The sequence below is a fragment of the Linderina pennispora genome (assembly GCF_002104995.1).
Source record: "Linderina pennispora strain ATCC 12442 chromosome Unknown DL89scaffold_179, whole genome shotgun sequence".
Classification (NCBI taxonomy): Eukaryota; Fungi; Kickxellomycota; class Kickxellomycetes; order Kickxellales; family Kickxellaceae; genus Linderina; species Linderina pennispora.
Window position 1 is genome coordinate 8680 of NW_024468427.1, and position 13059 is coordinate 21738.

General features: G+C 49.5%; 5 protein-coding genes across 5 annotated transcripts; 2 read left to right on the top strand and 3 right to left on the bottom strand.

The window, feature by feature from the left end:
• Positions 1 to 3517: 3517 nt before the first annotated feature.
• DL89DRAFT_74513 (uncharacterized protein) lies at positions 3518 to 4253 on the bottom strand. The gene has a single exon (XM_040892038.1). It carries the CDS (start codon positions 4151 to 4153, stop codon positions 3656 to 3658), a length of 498 nt encoding a protein of 165 aa, XP_040739001.1. The 5' UTR covers positions 4154 to 4253; the 3' UTR covers positions 3518 to 3655.
• Positions 4127 to 4634, bottom strand: DL89DRAFT_273214 (uncharacterized protein). Its single transcript, XM_040889044.1, has one exon. The coding sequence runs from the start codon at positions 4608 to 4610 to the stop codon at positions 4416 to 4418; it is 195 nt and encodes a 64-aa protein (XP_040739002.1). The 5' UTR covers positions 4611 to 4634; the 3' UTR covers positions 4127 to 4415.
• A 2533-nt stretch (positions 4635 to 7167) lies between these two features.
• Positions 7168 to 8037, top strand: DL89DRAFT_74662 (uncharacterized protein). Its single transcript, XM_040892039.1, has one exon. The coding sequence runs from the start codon at positions 7337 to 7339 to the stop codon at positions 7880 to 7882; it is 546 nt and encodes a 181-aa protein (XP_040739003.1). The 5' UTR covers positions 7168 to 7336; the 3' UTR covers positions 7883 to 8037.
• A 3170-nt stretch (positions 8038 to 11207) lies between these two features.
• On the top strand, positions 11208 to 12642 carry DL89DRAFT_273216 (AAA-domain-containing protein). Its single transcript, XM_040889045.1, has 4 exons — positions 11208 to 11396; positions 11438 to 11498; positions 11543 to 11664; positions 11800 to 12642. The coding sequence occupies exons 1-4, from the start codon at positions 11271 to 11273 to the stop codon at positions 12559 to 12561; spliced, it is 1071 nt and encodes a 356-aa protein (XP_040739004.1). The 5' UTR covers positions 11208 to 11270; the 3' UTR covers positions 12562 to 12642.
• Positions 12643 to 12725: 83 nt separating this feature from the next.
• On the bottom strand, positions 12726 to 13051 carry DL89DRAFT_298280 (uncharacterized protein; the record flags this gene model as incomplete). The annotated part of the gene is made up of 3 exons (XM_040890783.1): positions 12726 to 12806; positions 12830 to 12847; positions 12935 to 13051. Coding segments are annotated over 3 exons (216 nt in total), but the record flags the coding sequence as incomplete, so codon positions are not given.
• Between the last annotated feature and the right edge of the window lie 8 nt (positions 13052 to 13059).

Sequence of the window (13059 nt, forward strand, 5' to 3'; positions counted from 1 at the left end):
CGAATCTTTTTAGGGTTTTCTGTGGGGAGGGAGCTTTTGAATGGTTTTAATGATGGAATAGGAACAAAAAATATTGGGCAGCTTAAATAAAGCGAGAGCAAAAGAGCGCGTTCCAAAAAAAAAATATACGGCTGCTGGGCACTGCAGGCAATATTGCAGCGATTCAACAAGATGAGGGGAGACTGAGGATGGATGCTGCTTCTCTGGCTGCTGCCGGGCTCGAGATTCCCTTGCACCTCCTACCGCCAGACCCCTGCCTGCCTTTCGTTCCGTAGGTGTTTCTTTGTGTGGGATTTTTCCCTCTTTGACGCCCTTTTCGCCTCACTATCATTGTGCTTCACTGAGGCGGAAAGGGATTGTTTAAGGTAAATCTCAGAGAAATGTGAACATCCGTCCTGCACTAGCCTAATAAATGGCCAATACTTGCTGGCAGCGATCTACCAACCCATTCTTTATCCCTGGTTCAGAGTTCCCAGGCACACGCCAGCGCAAGCATACCGCTATCTGTCTGCTTTATTAAAGGGATACAGGTCCGTGGCAGATGCCGGTATGCTCTGGACTCGCGTCCCTGGACGCCTGGACTTTTCCACCTATGCTTTGCATGTCTCTTATTCTACAATACTACACTCTCAATATTGGTACTGGTATTTTTCGCATGCTCATCGGTTTGGGTGTGAGCATTAAGCTCTTCTAGCGTCGTGTATGCCTTTGTCTGGTCGCATGCGAAACAAAAGATTCTCTGTTCGCCCTTGCCACTCATACTGACGGTAGGAGGGTGCTGGTACGTATATCAAGCGGAATAAAGCCAAAGGTATGTGTAGTAGAATGCAGTATGGAAAAGACTGCAGAGTATCGTTTGCCTGTTGGAGAGTCATTAAGATAAAGCGAAAAAGGGGGATACAGCCGATTGGTGTATACATACATATGAGGGGGCTGGGCGCAGGCCAAGCGACACACACCAAGCGATACACACCAAGTGACTTGCGCTCGCCAAGTGACTTGCACTCGCCAAGCCAGGTGGGCACCAATTACACAAGAAAACATAATGCCTCGTGCCAGAAATAGACTTCAACTCTTATTTCTCAAATAATGTGTTCTGTTAGACACGAAAAAAATGATGATGAGCACATTGCATGAGCCACGCGCCCGTCTCCCAAGACTTTCATGTCGATACGCTGATACTTCATTGGCGCCCTCCTCTCGGCAGGTAACGTCTGTGGCTGTTGTCATCAAAGCACAGAGTGATCCTGGCACTCGTATGAGGCACGATAGTCACTGTGCTGCTGACAGTGCTTGAAGAGTCTTTAGACATAGATTGACCTGGGTAACATTGCATAAAAGTCAAATATTAGTTTGAATATTCAGCTTCTGACACTGTAGACCCGGGCATGTGTGAACACTGGCTGCATATAGCCAGACTCTGCCGGCATACAATACCCTTTTCCATGGCGTAGTCTTCGGCTTCATACTTTCATAAAGACAATGGATAAAACAATAGCGCTTTTAATAAAATAGGTAACTGGGAAAGGGGTATAGTGCTTCAAGCAAGCAGCACAGATGGGCAGAGTAGGTGAAAAACAGTTTATGCAAAAAATGCAGGATGTTTTGAGGCAAGAGGATGGCTTCTGGGATGCCTTTCTTCTAGCCGATGGGTGAGATGGGCGCGGTGCGAGTTTCGGCTCACAAGCCAAGTCAGGAGTGACTCGATTCCACGTGCACGTTGTACGATTCAAACTCATGGTATATCGCTCCACAGTAGAAGCAGACAAACGCCTGTTGGCGAGTAAGCGATTTACACAGCCTCAATTGAGACAGGTTCTTGAATGCTACGTTACAGGTCATCGCAAGAGGGCGTATGTGGTTGGTATATTAAGAAGGAATATAGTATATAAATGATCCAGTATGGCCAGCGAGGTCAAGGAAAGAGAAGCAAAAATGGCGGCAGTGGGAGGGAGTGGTAATCGAACAGTAGAGAATGGTAACCGCAATGCAACCCGTACAGCGATGACCAGGTGGCAGAAAAAGAACGAGTGAGGCGGCGAGCGACGGCAAACAAGCGGCATGCTGGCTTATATTTTTTCTTCAAGAATATTGCCCGTCGGGGCAGTAACAGAATAACCTCGACCGCTTGGCTTGGTGGGTGTATGTGGCTTGCCTTCGTGCCCAGGTCCCTTGTTTGCTCCAACGTGGGTAGTGCATGACGCCCAGTGAAATTGTGCATGATTTTTGTTGGCATCCTTCGCCTCATTTTCAATTGTCACCTTGATTGTTTCTGAAAGAGAGCGACATGGTAGAACCACGTCTATTCCATTTCGATTCGGTATTGTTGGCTGAAGTGTCTACGAATATAAGGCAGAAAGGAAGACGTGACGGACAGCAGGTCCTGCCTATGCCTATTCTCGCACGAGTGCCTTCCTTTTTTGCCGTCCTGCCCTATGATCTGCCCAACAAGTACAGGAGTAGAAATAAGGCCTGCGAGTTATCGTGCCGGTGGCACCAATTGAACAAAGCGCCTTCCGCAGTCTTCTGATCCTCCACTTTAGGTGGAAAGTCCATGTCTGTAGGGAATGATGCAATTGACTGCCAAGCACACAAACAGGGAATATCAGGTAATGGTGTCGTCAGAAAAACGCGCCTCAGCTTTGCACTTGCAGCATTGCGCAGGCCACCTGACAAGGGGGCAGGAGGATCCGCTTCTCCCAGCAGCACAGATCGCGGTGCATACATACTATACAGCGCAGCGAAATACATGTTGTACGAGCCTATCTTCGTCGTGGAATTCCGCCCGACAATAATATCAATTGTATACCCGGTGATCTGCACGCTTGACGGGGCAACGGTGACGCCAGCGCCAGCGCCAGCACCAGCACCAGCACCAGCACCAGCACCAGTGAACGTAGCTGAAAATCCTCTGTAGAAACCCCATTTGAAAACGGTGGTTTGTGATTGTGTGAGCTAATGGAAGGATGCAGCTTGGGAGTATCCCAGGACGTCCGAAGAGAGATCCTATCCACGATTGTTCGCTTTTATACCTTCACTCTGATTGGCATGGGTTAAAATCCTCCATATCTTGGCAACACCACCCACAGCGTAGTGGTAGCTTTGCGATTCTTGATTCCTTAGGTCCCCATCACGAATCATATAGAAGACAACAGCTATCATTGATGAGTTGGTATTATGTGCGAAAGCATAATAAGAATTTACATAAATGTCTTGCCACTTGGTGGGAGGAAGTTATTGTAGTGCCATTCACCCGCTTTGGCCCTACTTGCAAAAATAAGCACGGTGCACCTCGAGGAAGTCGGGGTAGGCGAAAGTGTCGCCGCAGATCGTGCATTCGTACCCAGAGCTTTGCGCAGTCGATTTCATTAGAACGATAGGCGCGAAAAGATAATTTATGTACTCGGTGAGTGGCGAAAGGTAAGAAAAAACTGGCAAAAACCTGAAGGAAAAAGAGAAAAATCGGAAGGACACCAATCGATAGGGCGGCATCCTTTATAACCCCTGGACGGGCAAACGTTCCTAACACTCGCTGATACACAATTGCCGGAAAAAGCGATACCACACTATAATTAGTCTGGCTTATTTTCTGCCCGCAACTCCTTTTTTTAGGGACCCAACTGGCGGCCAGCCGCCTGAAACTCTTCCGGCTTTTCTAGCTTGTGGTCGAGTCTATTTTTGGGCCGGCAGTGCAAGCGCACAGAGGATCCACAGAATGGCACTGGCAAATTGACCGAATGGGAAGAGGCCGGAACAGCCCTGGTACGCTACTTATGCCCCTGCGTTGGCCTAAAGACGGGCTGGTGTTTGCACGAGGGTACGTGTCCGTTGAGCAAGTCAAGAGACACAAAACCAACATTGCATCCAAAGCACACAAACGGCTCGTAAACAAAGTAAGGGGAACTAGTGGGGTGCATGGTTGAGTATTATTGGTGCAAATAAGCGCAGTGAGGAGAGGAAATATACATTGAGATGGAGGAAAGGGAGGAAGGGGAGGAAGAAGAAGAGAGAGGAGGAAACTGGTATATAATCCTTCCAAAGTCCTCAAGGCATAGAGGTAACGAGAATGGGGGTGGAGATGGCTGAGGTGAAGCTTTTTTAATATGTCCTTTTTGGGCAACCCCGCATACATGCAACATATGCAATGCAGCATCTTGGTTCACGGGACCAGCAGGACAGGCGTGAAAACAAACACCTGTGATGTGGTAATTGATCTGCAGAACAGATCCTGAGATGTGTTCCTTTGTTGCGATAGACGCTTCACGCACGCCTGCATGCAAGGACCTGGTGCAGATCGAGAGGCAGCAGTGCTGGTCTGGTCTGGCAATCAGCTCAGCCCTTGCACATTGCGCCTCAGGCGGGTGGGTAGAGTTGAATGGGGCGTCTTGTCTTTGCTTGTGTTGATTGGCAGGTGCCTAGGGAAACCACAGCAAGCGCTTCAGTGCTGTCCGTCTGCTTGTCTCCTGCATCGCAGCAGGCGCGCATGGACAACACTGGTCGCAGTGCGTGTTCAGTGTCAGCATCTCGCTGAACACCGCATTGCAGTTGCCGCAGATGAAATTGACGCTCTCGGCGGAGTCGCACGGAAAGGCTGTCCAGTATTCGCTCATGGTGTGTAAGGTCTAAGGAACAAATTGCTGAGAGTACAGGGCCAGGTCCTAGGCAGAGCGTTGTCTTCTTATAGCCCACACTGCAGAGCAACTTCATGGTGCGAGTCGGGAGATCGAGAGGCGCCCGGTTAGTTATCAATCCAGTCGGGAGAGTACAGCGGCAGTCATAACCAGCGCCCTGTCGGCAACGATCGCGTGGAGAAAGGCGCTCTCGGAATCGGCACTCACTGAGTAGAAGGGTCGGAGCAGCACATGGCGTCACGGGCCGGGGGCAGGCAGTGGAGGGTACGCAGGGCCACACAATGCCGGCTGCCAATAAGTGCGGACCTGCGTTGGCGGCGTGTCCACTGACCGGGACAGGGACAGTTGGCAAATGTGACGCCTCTTCAGCCTTCGCCAGTCCATTCCCTTGCAACCTCCCATGCAGATAGCCGGTGTGAGGCAGTTGCTGCAGGGAAAGCTACAGCACAGACATCAGGGTGTGTAGCTGTTTTGCATGTTGTGCGGCATGAAGCGTAATGAGAGCAGTACTGGTTCTTCCATCGGTTAACTGGATAGTACAGTCATTAAGCGCAAGCCTTGTCTTAGCCCACGGATATCCCAATTAGCATTGAAAGCTAGTGCCAACTATCATCTTAGGACAACGTTGGCAAATCAATAGTGTTTTGTGTATACTCTGAACTCCACGTAATGAACATATCACCTTGTAAAACCTTTCAATATCTACTGATGTCCCTTGTGCTGGAAGATAGTGTAATCCTATTTTCTAGATTAATGTCATAACTGCATCATCACTATCATAGAATTGATAATATAGAGATGCAACTGAAGGTTGTTGTGGTTGGGTTGAGATATCTATATTATTCTTTGAATGTGTTGAGTGGAATGGTGACTAATAGAATAAGGAACAGCAGGATGTATATTGTCTGCCAAGTCTCAAATTATGTAGTGCTACTACAGCTACTCTCCAGATATAGAATGACAGTGTAGATCATAGAAAAGCTTCATAGTCTACTATCTAATTTTTATTTTATCAAGAAATTCAGAATTTGCAGTGGAATTTAAGAGTGCATGTCTCCTTTGGCTTATTCGCACCGTGATAGGCTGCATCGATGCATGCCGCATGTCTCTTCTTATCATGATGTGCGATAATATGCGCTATGCCATCAGTCACGGAATAGAATCTCCGCGAGCAGTAGCGGCAGCTGTATATGTTGACTTCGCTGCATTGAGTCATGTTTGTAGTGTAGAATGATATGTAGAATGTGTTTGAAAAGGACGGAGCAAATTGTATTGCGTATGGTATTGGAAGAGTAAACTGGTCGGATCATCCTCTTTATAGAGAACCCACACAAATTACATTACCCCTAAAATGATTCCATGACAACTGAACTGTGATCCTGTTCGGAGATATATGATCTAATGTGTGCATGACATGTTATTCCTACTTCATGTTTTCCAAATTAAAACTACTCATGGGTAGCGAGTATCTTTTTGCTGCAAGGAGATGCAGACAAGTCGTGAGTGGTAGTGGATAAGTTGTTGTCTGTTGGCTTAATTGATAGCTGCAGCATCAATTCAGCATTCACCAAAAATGTTTGTATATAATGTGCTCATGTAGAGGCATAATCGGAAATATTTAACATCTGGAACGAAATTAACAGATAGAGTCAATACCTATAACATGGCTGCTCATAATCAGAATTGACTAAGTTTTACAAATGGTTTCGTGATACTCAGATATACTATCTTCGTTTCATTATGCAGGCCTATTCAGCGACACATCTTGAAAACAAATGCATGCCCCCGTTGTTGTAGGTCTAGAGCACACGGCAGGTGATATAGGGCAAAAGGAGGAAACAGATAACGAGTAACGAAAAATACCTGATATGTGAATGTGTGTATTTTTCGTGTACCGTGGATTCTAAATATCCTGTCAAGCGATAATATGTCAATCCAGAGATGTGCAAGCAGTGTGAACGTATCGGCAACAGAAAATGACAGAGCCAAGTAGTATATATTGATAGAGAAAGAGAGCTATAGAGAAAAGGAAGGTAGAGGCGAGCGCAAAGGTTTTTTACCATCGCTCAGGTGACAGAGCCAGAAATAAAAGAAAAAACAGTGGGATGAAAAACTATGTGGTTCACAGTAATCGGATCTTGAGATTCTACCAAAACCAACGTAAAGAGAAGTTGCATATACTGCAAGACTGCCGGGCAGGCTACGAGAAGAAGAACACTGCCGCCTTTCAGAAAACCGCTGCCACCGAAAAGTGAGCACGTGTGATGGGTAGAGGTGCTACATGCATCCATAGGAGGAGGTTGCCAGCGACACGCCAATCAAAGGCGAGGTCACTGGGAATTCATTCATGAGCCTCTGGCCGAATTTGCAATGTGTGAGGGCTCATCCTGCTTTCTTCAAAGACATCATTATCCTGCCAGTCCACCTATTCCCCGCCATAGCAAAAAAATTGGCTTATGCTGATGCATAGCCGCATATTCCTCAATAAAAATCCACACCAAGCAGGAAGGCAGACGGCAGAGATATACCACGTACGCAGCTTTCGACATTGGAACAGTTCTTTATTATACGGCATCAAGTATTGACAGGTGATTATGAGCCAGATCCAGGACCTTTATGGTGCTCTGCCCTTGGCTTCAGATCCTTTTGTTACGGGTGCGCACCTACCCGGCATGGCTGACTAGTGGCCACCAAATCGGCAATGGATGCAGTCGTCGACACCGTTACCGCTCGTAGGATCCATGATGTGTTGTTGCTCAGTCCTGTGTTTATTTCGTCTCCTTCAGAATGGTGCGATCAGCAACAAAAAAGACACTCCTTGTAAATGCTGGTGCAAGAGAGAAAAGGAGAAATACGTGCCAGGTGTTTCCCCCTTTCACAGTTCCCAGCTATATAACTACTACATTAGCAAGACTGAGAGCAGCGGTCGCAAGGGGTGCAATAAAAAGGGGCATGTCAAGCGTCATTTCCGAAACTTTCTTGGCAGGGTGAAGGAAGATCGACAACGTCCTTTCCTTTTTTGTACAACACATGGAGCGCTATGTATCCACCACTCATGTTTTAGTGAGTTGCTGATGATCCTTGTATCAAGATATTCTTGCACGCGTTTTGGGGAGAAGCGCAAGCGACATGTGGTTTGGTTCAATATACCTGATTTTCGCTGCGTCCACATACGCAGAAGGTTGGGTGGCATCACTGTAAACAAAATAGAGCGTTTTTGGTTGACCAGAGCCAATCAGACCCGCACTTGATCGCTCGAGAACATAGCGTGAGGCGTGGTTCATGTGAAAAGTGGGGTTGTTAGAGAACCGGACCCACGTTCTTGTTAGTGATTTACATGTTTTCTCGTTTGTCTAGCGATGGATGACTAGAACTGTGCCCATCAGGCCTTAAAAATAAATCCGCACGATGATTCTGCCTATTCTTAAGCTCGAGACGCCAACATACCCCTTGTCTCTGCAGTACTCACAGCACTGAGGAAAGTCCCCTTTCGTACATTTTGTCTGAAGTCGGCCAAAAGCCGGCTCAATCACGAATGCCCAGTGGAGTATGTAGGTGTTCATGCTTCGCATGTCCGCAACACCCACCACAGGTTGTCCCACCGCTGCAGCTTATTTGTTGTATTCGGATGTGGGTGTACACTTGGGAGCGTGCTGTCGGCCTTGGCTGATTTCCGAATATGCCGGTCACACGGGTATCATGAACACAATCAGGTTTATGGCTTCAAAAAATGGCCCAAGGAGGGTTTTATTTTTATTCCCAAAGCGGCATGCAGTATGGTGAAAAGTAGCATCAATGGGGTGATGCCCGAGGGACTAGCGGATGTAGCTGGCAGCACTATCCTTGAGAAGGGTGCACCTGAATATATGGCTGCCGGGGTTCTCTGTCATAGACGAGATTTCTCCGCAGTTGAAGCAGCGCTCCTGGGTAGGTTGGGAGAAATCAGAGTACATTGTATGATGGTGTTTGGTGGTGCGAATTGAGGCCAGTAGGGTAGAGTTTGCAAAAAAAAAAAAAAAGAAAAGCGGCTGGCATCTAGTCACATAGCGTCCAGACTTGACTTGCCAGCACAAGGAATAGGCGTGAATTTTGAGTCAGTTTTCCTGGCATCCCTATCTGTGTTCCCTCGCAAGCTACGCAGAGCTCTGGCCAATACCGCAATGAGGAGAAATGCGAGTGATGGCGGCGTATCCTAGGTCTATTTATCCTCTTTTCAACCTGTCCCTCAGATAACAACGTGATACACGGAAGTGAGGTATAAAACTTGTTTTGCACAGATCTGTCTAAAATTATCCGCCACAAGGTGGACATCTTCCCACCACTCCAAAGAGACGCAAAACCTTGCACTTTGCATACCTGCTGCAGCACTGTGCTTCCGAGGCGCATATGCTAGGTGTGCAGATAAGATGTCACGTTGGTATTGACACCAAAGAATATACATGGTAGGGTGAGGGTAAGAAAGGGGAGCAGGCGGATAGCATACGGTTGGGTAAACCCGTTTTTTGTTAGTGAGGTGTGACCAGCACCTCACCTTTCCCATCTTCAGGCAAATCCTTGTGTCCATGCTTACCTTATGATTGGGCTTCACACTTGCTTATCTCTCCCTCACTAGGTGATTTGCCCGGGGCTCGGCTGTTGCGAATTCATATGGTGCAGTGAGGGGACAGGGCTGCTGACGGGAATGAGGGGGATGTTGACAACTGAGGATCATGCTGTGGCCGCTGGGTCGTCGTTCTGCACTGGGGTACACCGCATGCACAGCCTTGCCCTTCTGGCGACGCCAGCACCACGCACACGGCCCACATGGCCGCTTTTGGACGAAGAAGGATCCACATGTGTTGTTTCCCAGCACTCAACCCAACTTTCTCAGTCCTCTTCTTTTCGCTTGACCCATCTGATGAGTGGAGATCATAGGGCTTACCACGTTGCATTGGACGACAATGGCCAGTACACGTTTGTTGTTCCCCGAGGACAAGGCGAGGAAGCGAAGCGAGTTCCGAGTTTGATATTCTGGCAATAGTGCAAAAAAGTGTCTCGCTTGCTTGAAATTGAGCCATTTTATTTAAACTATGAGCTGTAGAAACGAGGGAGGGAGTAGTTGACTATTTTGAGCACATCCGGTGAATGAGGGATGTGTGGAGATAAATATGGCCGTATAGCTAATAGTGGGGAAATGCAGCTAGCATATACATAGCAGAGAAAGGTCGAGTAGTAGTTTGATTTATATACCGTGTCAAATCTGACAAACATGGGAGGGCGAGGCGACATAAGGCCCCGGCACGATGATCTCTGGTCAGAACCGGCGGGGAGGGAAGCACCCTTGAGGTGCTCATACAGCTGCATCACGGTGCTAAACTCGCTCTGGCAGTGGACACAGAAGATGCGCTCGTTGCTCTGGTGGAGGCAGCAGGGCGAGGTGGTCAGTGATTTGGCCATGGTCCGTGATAATAATAGGTTCGGGAGGGGTGGGGATGGAAATGTGGGTAGTACTTGACGAGAGACGGCGACAATTTTAGAACAGAATTATCAATGTTCCTTGCTGAGCGCGCAAAATAAACGCTGGAGGTTTTATAGACAAATGCTGGGGAGAGGCGAGGAGGGGGAGGCGAGGTTGTGTTTTTAGTCGGCCCCTTCCCTCCTTGTCGATCGCCTTTTATACAGCCGTTTCTGGCGCAGATAGGCGCTGGCCAGAAAAAGAGCACGAAAATCGGGACCAGCTATGAGAGGGCTAACAGACACCAACTGCGCGCTGCTCGCTCACAGTGCCATCCAGAGTGTGGAAATGCTGCATTGGACGGCAACTGCCAGCGGGACACATGGGACGAAAAAAGCCCCTCTCGTTTATGCTGGCCCCGCAGAGCGCCCAGAAAAAGCCGCTCAGGCTTAGGAGCAGCGAGAACCGAGGGCTGAAAATCACCAAAAAAACCTGGCTTTGTGGCTCGTCACAGTTTTCTCAGGAACTTTCCAACCATTACCAGCCAGGAATATGCCAGGTTCTCGTTTGAATGTAGAGATGCAGTGGCATGCGGTAGTCCGTCTACAGCGGGCTTGGCGCGTGATATTTCCCCCTTTGGTGGATAGAGGCAATCTGCGGTATGTGAAATCAATGGCGCTGTGAATAGAAGCCGCGGCCGTTGAGGGCAGGCGCCATGGCTACTGTTCATTACTCCATGCCACAGCCCTCCACATATACAGCTTGGTGGCCATCCTCCAGCCCCAGAGTCCAACCCCTATATTCGAACGTAGGCATGCTATTGCGCCAAAGGAATAGCACATTCAACCGCAGGAGCAAGAGTAGCCGCTTGACAATAGGGCGGCATGGCTGCGGTGCCCCAATGATGCAGGATGCTGGCAGCTCCGTGTCGACAAACGGGACCTGTACAATGCGGCTGCATCCTGCATCAGCCATGCCGTGCACATATCCGTGATCTGAACTGCTGATCTGATCATAATTTGGCCAAACAGGCTGGACTTACGTATGCTGCTGCGTGACGGTTTTCGCTGCCAGCTGTACTATTTTTCGCTGGTGGCACGCCGGCGTTTTTCCTCCCCACCAGCGCTTTTGTGTGTCTTGACCTTGCTTACTCCCGTTCTATTATTTCATTTCGCAACAACCTCCTTCCTAAAAGTACCAACAGTATGGACTCTCTTGCACAGGCTGCGGCGGCGACTGCCGAGGATTTCAGCGATTTGGATGCCGAAATCAGGCGTTCAAGCACAGACGAGATTCGCAGCCGCACGCGACTCATTGACAACGAAATCCGTGTGCTGAAGAGCCGGACTACAGCCGGCTGACACACGAGCAGCACAACATGACCATCAAAATCAAGGATAACACGGAGAAAATCAACATCAACAAGCAGCGCCGTACTTGGTGGCAAATGTGGTTGAGGTTCTGGACATCCACCCAGACGGCGACGAGGAGGAGGATGGGGCCAACGTGGACCTGGATGCGCAGCGCCGGGGCAAGTGTGCGGTGATCAAGGCCACGACGCGGCAGACGGTGTTTCTGCCGGTGATTGGGCTGGTGCCGGTCTGAGGAGCTGACGGCTGGAGATCTGATCGGTGTGCACAAGGACAGCTTCCTGATTCTGGAAAAGCTGCCGGCAGAGTATGACTCGCGCGTCAAGGTGATGGAGGTGGACGAGAAGCCGACGGAGGACTACAGCGATATCGGTGGGCTGGACAAGCAGGTGGAGGAGCTGGTAGAGGCGATTGTGCTGCCAATGACCCATGCAGACCGGTTCAAGAAGTCGGTATCAAGCCGCCCAAGGGCGTGCTTATGTACGGGCCGCCAGGCACCGGCAAGACGCTTTTGGCACGTGCGTGCGCGGCGCAGACGCAGTCGACATACCTGAAGCTGGCAGGTCCGCAGCTGGTGCAGATGTTTATTGGTGATGGTGCGAAGATGGTGCGTGATGCATTTGCCCTGGCCAAGGAGAAGGCTCCGACCATCATTTTCATTGACGAGCTGGATGCGATCGGCACGAAGCGGTTTGACAGCGAGAAGAGCGGTGACCGCGAGGTCCAGCGCACGATGCTGGAGCTTCTGAACCAGCTCGACGGGTTCGGCAGCGACGACCGTATCAAGGTTATTGCAGCGACCAACCGCATTGATATCTTGGACCCGGCGCTGCTGCGTTCAGGCCGTCTCGACCGCAAGATCGAATTCCCGCTGCCCAACGAGGATGCGCGTGCACGCATCATCCAGATCCACTCGCGCAAGATGAACGTGTCGAGTGACGTCAACTTTGACGAGCTGGCGCGGTCGTGCGACGAGTTCAACGGTGCTCAGTGCAAGGCCATTTGCGTGGAGGCTGGCATGATCGCGCTGAGGCGTGGAGGCACCAAGCTGTCGCACGAGGACTTCATGGAGGGAATCCAGGAGGTCCAGGCCAAGAAGAAGACCTCGTTGCAGTACTTTGCTTAAAGACCACCTATTTCTCTTTCACCGTTCAGATATACATCTACCAACCAATGGAACTCGGGCTTTTTCTTGCAATACACATATCAGATGCCAGATACATGCACCATGCTATATAGTTTAGTAAAATTGGCCAAAGAACAACAAAAGTATAATTCTGGGTAATTTTTTTAGAGAATGCGCTGGAGCCGGTCGGCAATGTTGAGCTGGGCGCGAGTCAGGTTGGTCAAGTAGGCAACCATGAGGATGTCCTGGAGGTGGACTGGAACAGGACTGCGAACTGCTTGTCGACCTTGGGCACAACGGCCAGCATGTCCATCAGTACTTGCCAACAATGTTGTTCGGCTTCTCCTTACCATCAACAACGTTGGTGACATACTTTGGTAACACGGTCAAGCATAGCGTGCAGCTCCTCAATGGTCTTCTCCAGCTGCTCCATATCGGAAACGAGGCCAGTGACGCCCAGCTCGCTGCTGTCGGCGGCGGCTGCAGGGCGCTGAGCTC